Here is a 6,303-nt window from a genome sequence, read left to right on the forward strand (position 1 = left end):
CTACTCAACCGTAGCAGGCAATTCTTTGCTCAACATTAATGCACTTTCCTGTGTGTGGGTTCATCACTTTACATCATCGTAGAATACCTTTTTCCTTCTTTGTTCTTTCACTTTAAAGTCAACTCCAATGCCACTTACTCAAGTTTTCCCAGGGAAAAATGAATGATCTTACCCTCTGTGCCCCCCAGCACTTCACTTGTACCTCTATTCTAGCATTTCTATAATCAGCTGCAAAACCGAAGTCTTGGAGGACAGATACGCTTACTTGTCTATTTTCTGAACAGGATCTAGTGCAGAACTTTGCAGAACATGCACTCAAAAACTGTTTTGGGAATAAATATAGAAAAGTTAAATTAAAACTCTGAATTGTTTAATTCCAAATTATCGGTCACAGATATTAGTTTTTAAAGGATTAATAACAATGACTACTCACCAAAACGTGTCCTAATGGTTTGTACACTTTTTAAAAAGGGGGGGTGTCTTCTAATAAAACTGTCAAAATATTCTACTTTTACAATAAACCTGCATTTGCATGATATCTGCATCTTCCTAGTATCACAAATTATTCTTTTAGAAATAAAAACACAGGGGGAGGAGGGTAGGGGCCAGTTTATTGTAAAATATGAAGCAGCAATGATTCAAGCAAGTGAGTTTCTGCTTTATATTCCCAGCCAGAGCACAAAACGACTGGATATCCTCATCAACTCAACGCCAAGCTTAAAAAAAAAAAAAAAAAAAAAAAGGACAATGATGCCACATTAAAATCTCTTTCTCTTGATAATTTCTGGTTTCCAGCTGACGGGATGAGTTTCTTCTGTCTGAAAATAGAAAGTGAGTTAAAATAAACTATTATTAGTTTGCTTCATATTTAACAGACCTCCTTCCAACAAAAATAAGGTATCTACTCTAGCTTATTACTTGGCATTATCTATTTAGTGGTTCTTTAACAATTTTAGGAAGAGCTGACAACTTTTGGCATTATCCACATCTAATAAAAAATGAATGAGTCATTATAACTTCAGTCTGTAGATTTTCCATCTAAAATAAAATTTCTATTTACATATTCAAGTAACATCAAGACTTATGCTTCTTGAATTAATCTGTATAGCAATTTATGTATTTGATGTTATTCTTAGTGCAACATTTTCCTAGTAACTACAATAAGAAAAGTTGGGAAAAAAACTTAAAACCATCAATGGAGTCACTGGCATTAATAAAACCAATATAGAAATCTATGAGCAGACACTATTCAAGATGACAAATACCTTAACACAATAACAATTATTTTTCTTTCTGATAATTATACAAATACATTTGCCAAATTGGTATGGCAGTTTTATTGTACTTTAAAATGTAGTGAAACAGAGAATTTACCGCTGTATCATCCTCTCTGTATACTTTAATGGTTTTATCAGCTTCAGCTGTTAGTAATCGACTCTCAGACTGATCAAAAGCACAGGCAAATATTCCTGATTCACTGTCCAAAGATCCAGGCTGTACAGCTGCATGAACTCTCTGAAAATTGTAGCCAGTCCTCCAGTCCCAAAGATGCATAGTGCCATTGTCAGCTTAAAAGGAAAGATCTAGTTACACTTGGTATCCTTTCAGCAGCTCAGCCTGACAAACATTTATTAAGCAACAACCATTAACACAAGCACTATAGCAATAACCATAGTTATAAAGATATATAAGACACAGGCACTCAAGCTTTTCTTAATATCGGCTTATCTATTTTCATTTGTGTTTAATTCAGAATTCATCATCAATTTAAAAAACCCCACAAAACCTGTTATCAAATTTTAGAACACCCAACCAAACTGTATACAATTCCCAGCATAAATCCCTCACATTTACCAGGTGTCATTCAAAGAGAGCTAACCTATTGTATTAGGTACGTGCATGAACACACATACGAACGCCTTAATGGACTCTGATCAAGCAAGTGCTGCCTTGCTACTTAGGTGCAACTGCTTAGAAATGTTACCAATGTTTACTCATTCACTAAAAGAAAAAATAACAGACTGAACACATTTATTATAGAAATCTTATTTTACCTCCAGATACAAGTACTCCATCAGAATTTACTGTCAATGTGTTAATAATGGCATTATGACCGGAAAGATTTTGAATGAAACTTCCATCAGGGAATTTCCATTGCTTTATGTTATCTGGAGAACCAGATGCAAATGTGTAACTGAAACAATATTAAAAAGAATTAATGGCAAAGTAAAACAAGTGGTGGGTTACTGTCATATTGACACATACAAATATCAAGACATATGTTCTAAGTTAAATCAGATTTTTGAATTTATTAAAATGGATTTTAAATTCTATATTAATATTTTATTCTCCTTTATTTTCCCCAGTGCTCTATACTAAGCAAGAATAATAAATGTACAAAGGCCCAATCTCAAACAAAGGGCAAAGGGTTAGGCAACTATTTTATTTTATTTTATTTATTTTATTTTTTTTGGAGACGGAGCCTCAAGCTATCCCCCTGGGTAGAGTGCCATGGCATCACAGCTCACAGCAACCTCCAACTCCTGGGCTCAAGCGAGTCTCCTGCCTCAGCCTCCCAAGTAGCTGGGACTACAGGCGCCCGCCACAATGCCCGGCTATTTTTTTGGTTGCAGCCATCATTGTTGTTTGGCGGGCCCGGGCTGGGGATTCAAACCCACCACCTTAGGTGTATGTGGCTGGCGCCTTAGCCACTTGAGCCACAGGCGCCAAGCCAAGGCAACTATTTTAGAGAGAGGGAGAGAGACAGGAACAGAGAGAAGAGGAGAGGAGGAAAGGCATAGAAGACATGAGGAAGAGAGAGAAGGGAGTGAGGGAGGAAAAAAAAAAAAAGGAAGTGAGGAAGAAAGGGACAGGACAGAAGGAGGAGAGAGGGAACAAGCACCGGGAGAGAGGAAGGATATGAATACAACCAGAAATGCGTCAGGGGTGATCTGATACAACAATTGGTTGTGATATTATGCTCCACCTATTTCAATATCCTGACTATAATGTTCACAGTCCTATTTTTTCCCATGTGTATTAAATTTCTTCAAGAATTCAACTATTCTATGTTTGTCTCAGTGTCCAATATTGTTTCTGTCCAAACATTAAGGCTAACCACTAAAACCTTTTATTTTGACATGAGTTTTAACCATGATTCATTTATATTGTCCCATTTGATACTACTGATTTGTCACCAAGTAGAAGGCTTTCATCACTTCACATAAGGCATGAATCAAAATAGTAAGAAGGAAGATAAAAGAAACTCCTGTTTATAAATGGCACAGGCCTGGAAATGTCAGGGGCTAAATAATTACCAGAAGCAGTTACTGCTGTTGGTATTTCAGCAATATACTAAGAACTGAAGAAGGAAAAGAAGCTAAGTAGGAAAAGACACTTACTGTCTTGGATGTAAAACCACAGCCCGGACTGATTTTTTGTGATTTGTTAATGTCACTCTGGTTTTTCCAGCCACCAAATCCCATAATCGTATTGTAGTGTCATGGCTTCCTGTAATGAAGATATGTACCCCACACACATGGACAAGGAGAAAGAATGCAAAAGTTAAATATAATAAAATAACAAAGTGTTCTTCCTTAAACATACATATTCTAAAGGAGTCGTACCACTTGAAATTAGTTTTGGCTAATTTCTTCATGGTTTCAAAATTCTAGGTTGATTTTAAATTTAATTTTTTTACATGTAATACAATGCTTCATCACTGTCAACTGAACAGGTAGGACAAATGCAAATAACAAATGAACAAAAGCAATAAATGATAATTTTATCCCTTAGTGGAGGGAAAAACTTTTATTTTTTTAGTTAATAAAACCCATCAGATGACAGAATTATTTTCTAGTCTTAAAGACCACTCTTATTAACCTCCTTTTGAGCAAAAGAAGATTCAAATCAATTCTACAGTTCATTGATCTCAGGGTATTTTGTCTTCTAGGTTCACTTTCCTACAGTAAGAATTCAATACAACAAAACAATTCTTAATTGTATCTAACAGCATTGTCAAGCAATGGATATTATGTATGACATCCTCCATATAAAAAATGTATGAGACAAAACAATTGAATGAAATCTTAACACAATAAATTTCAAATGCCCACAATTAAAACATATAATAATGACAAAGAAACACTGTAAACATAATATAAAAAAAGAGTCATGGTGAATATAAAAAGTATCTGCATAGTTAAAATACATTCTGATATATATTGTAACTTTGAAAAGTATTAATCATACCTGTAATAATCTGTGGTTCTGCAGCTTGACACCTCACTGTAGCAACTGCATTGGTATGTCCAGATAATGTGTGTACACTAGCTTTAGTTCTCACATCCCAAATCTAGAAATACACAATAGATGTATTGTCAACGAGAATAGGTATTCATATCTCAGGCAGACAAATGGATCGATACAAGGCTGAAAATTTACTAGACAAGTGTGCCTGAATATAAAGAAGAAAGTGCTTAAATGAAGGAAAATGATCCTATAAGCTAGGAGAGGAATATAGATAGAAGGCAGTTACAAAAGCTGATACCATGTTTCCCCAATAAAAAGACACTGTCTTATATTTATTTTTTCTCAAGAAGACACACTAGGGCTTATTTTCAGGGGATGTCTTATTTTTATTAAGTATAATACAACAATCTACATTTATTCAAATACAGTTAAATCATCTTCTTCTGGAACCTGACAGGGAGAGCCGACCTTGTTGGTGGGGCTGGTGCTAGTGATGCGTGAACTCCTTTCCCCTAGCAGTTCACATGTGCGCAATAGGATGCCTGAGACCGCGGTTACCACACGTGTTCCTGCGTAAGTGCAAATGGTTTGGAGAAAGGCGCTGTGGCAGATAAAAGGTATTCCAGTCTTCCTTACCTCTCCGTGCCGAAATGCATGCATTACCCCATAATAAGACCTAGTGATGGGGTCTTATTATGGGGTAGGGCTTATATTTAACAAATCCATAGAAATCCTGCCAGGGCTTATTTTTTGGGTAGGTCTTATTTTTGGGGAAACATGGTAGATCAGGATAGCAGGAATCTTAAGAACGAGTATAATGGAAGAACTTAGTACTTTGTGGACTACTGAATGGAAGAACTAATGGACAACAGCTGTGGTGACAATTGTGGTGAGAGAGTCACATTTCAAGGGAAGGACACTAATAACAATAAACATGGTGAGGCCACAGAACTAAAGAATAAGGTGAAAAAAGCCACCACCAACACACACACACACAAATCAAGAGACTAGGATATTGCTGAGTCAAGACAACTGCCTTCACTTCTCCAACAAGCAATGTCAAACTCTTACAACCAAGTATGTACACTGTAAGATGGGATCTATTTACAAACACAGCTCTAACCCATTTACCCGTGCAGTTGAATCTCTACTACAGGTTACTAGCACATCGATTGTTGGGTGCAGATCCAAACCATACACTGCACTTAGATGTCCATGATAGTGCCTTATGACCTAAGGATCAAACAGGAAAGTTAAAACTTCTAGAATTAGGCAGATAATAGTGCCTCACATTTTAAATTCTTAACTCCAAGCTTACCTTATTATATTCAAGATCCCAGCATTTTACTTGCTTATCTTCTCCACAAGAGAACAGGTAGGGGCTCCTTGTGCTTACGATCACACCCCGCACTGTACTAATATGCCCAGTCAATGACAATTTCAACTTGCCACTAGCCAAGTCCCAGATCTAAAATCAAAGAATATTTATTTTTTCTTTCCATTGGTTAACCCAAAGCAAATTTTCAGAACCTTGATGTTCAAATTAAGACTTTAAAGAGAAAAGGTAAAAGAGAGAAATACATAAAAACTAAAAATTTTGCAAGATGACGCTCCTCCAAATAAAAGCAGGAAAAACAAAAAGAACAAAACAGTATGCTCAAACTAGGAAAATATTTGCAATAGATGACAAAAGGCTAATATCCTTAACACACAAAAGATAGCACTGATGACAGATGCATGAAGAGCCTGACATTATACTAATCAAAGATAGCAACAACTTAAACCTGAAAAAGCCCAACCTCCAACCTAACCAGAAATTTTATATTAACAGTTAAAAAAGGATTAGATACTCATTTCTGCTTATCATATTACTACTTATTTTTAAAGGGATACATTAACTAATGTGCTGACAGAGATCCCTTCAAACAGTGCAAGTATCAATTCACTCAGTTTGAAAATAATTTGTAATTTGGACTTTCGACATCAGTTTTAAACATACTTGACTCATTATATTTCTGGAACTCTACTGTTACAAACTTTTTTTTTTTTTTT

At 35.7% G+C, this 6,303-nt stretch overlaps 1 protein-coding gene across 3 annotated transcripts in view; it reads right to left on the bottom strand.

The window, feature by feature from the left end:
• Positions 1–600: 600 nt before the first annotated feature.
• PLRG1 (pleiotropic regulator 1) overlaps positions 601–6,303 on the bottom strand; it is a 24,343-nt gene continuing 18,640 nt past the window's right edge. For all 3 annotated transcript variants that reach the window (XM_023513437.1, XM_003790228.2, XM_003790229.3), the window contains exons 9-15: positions 5,570–5,719; positions 5,383–5,484; positions 4,252–4,354; positions 3,402–3,510; positions 2,055–2,194; positions 1,375–1,568; positions 601–818 (exon numbers count right to left, since the gene is read on the bottom strand). In XM_023513437.1, the coding sequence (XP_023369205.1) occupies positions 759–818; positions 1,375–1,568; positions 2,055–2,194; positions 3,402–3,510; positions 4,252–4,354; positions 5,383–5,484; positions 5,570–5,719 (858 nt within the window). In that variant the 3' untranslated portion in view covers positions 601–758. The remainder of the gene's footprint in view (positions 819–1,374; positions 1,569–2,054; positions 2,195–3,401; positions 3,511–4,251; positions 4,355–5,382; positions 5,485–5,569; positions 5,720–6,303) is intronic.

The sequence above is a fragment of the Otolemur garnettii genome, unplaced genomic scaffold (assembly GCF_000181295.1).
Source record: "Otolemur garnettii isolate 467f Iridium unplaced genomic scaffold, OtoGar3 scaffold00041, whole genome shotgun sequence".
Taxonomy (NCBI): Eukaryota; Metazoa; Chordata; class Mammalia; order Primates; family Galagidae; genus Otolemur; species Otolemur garnettii.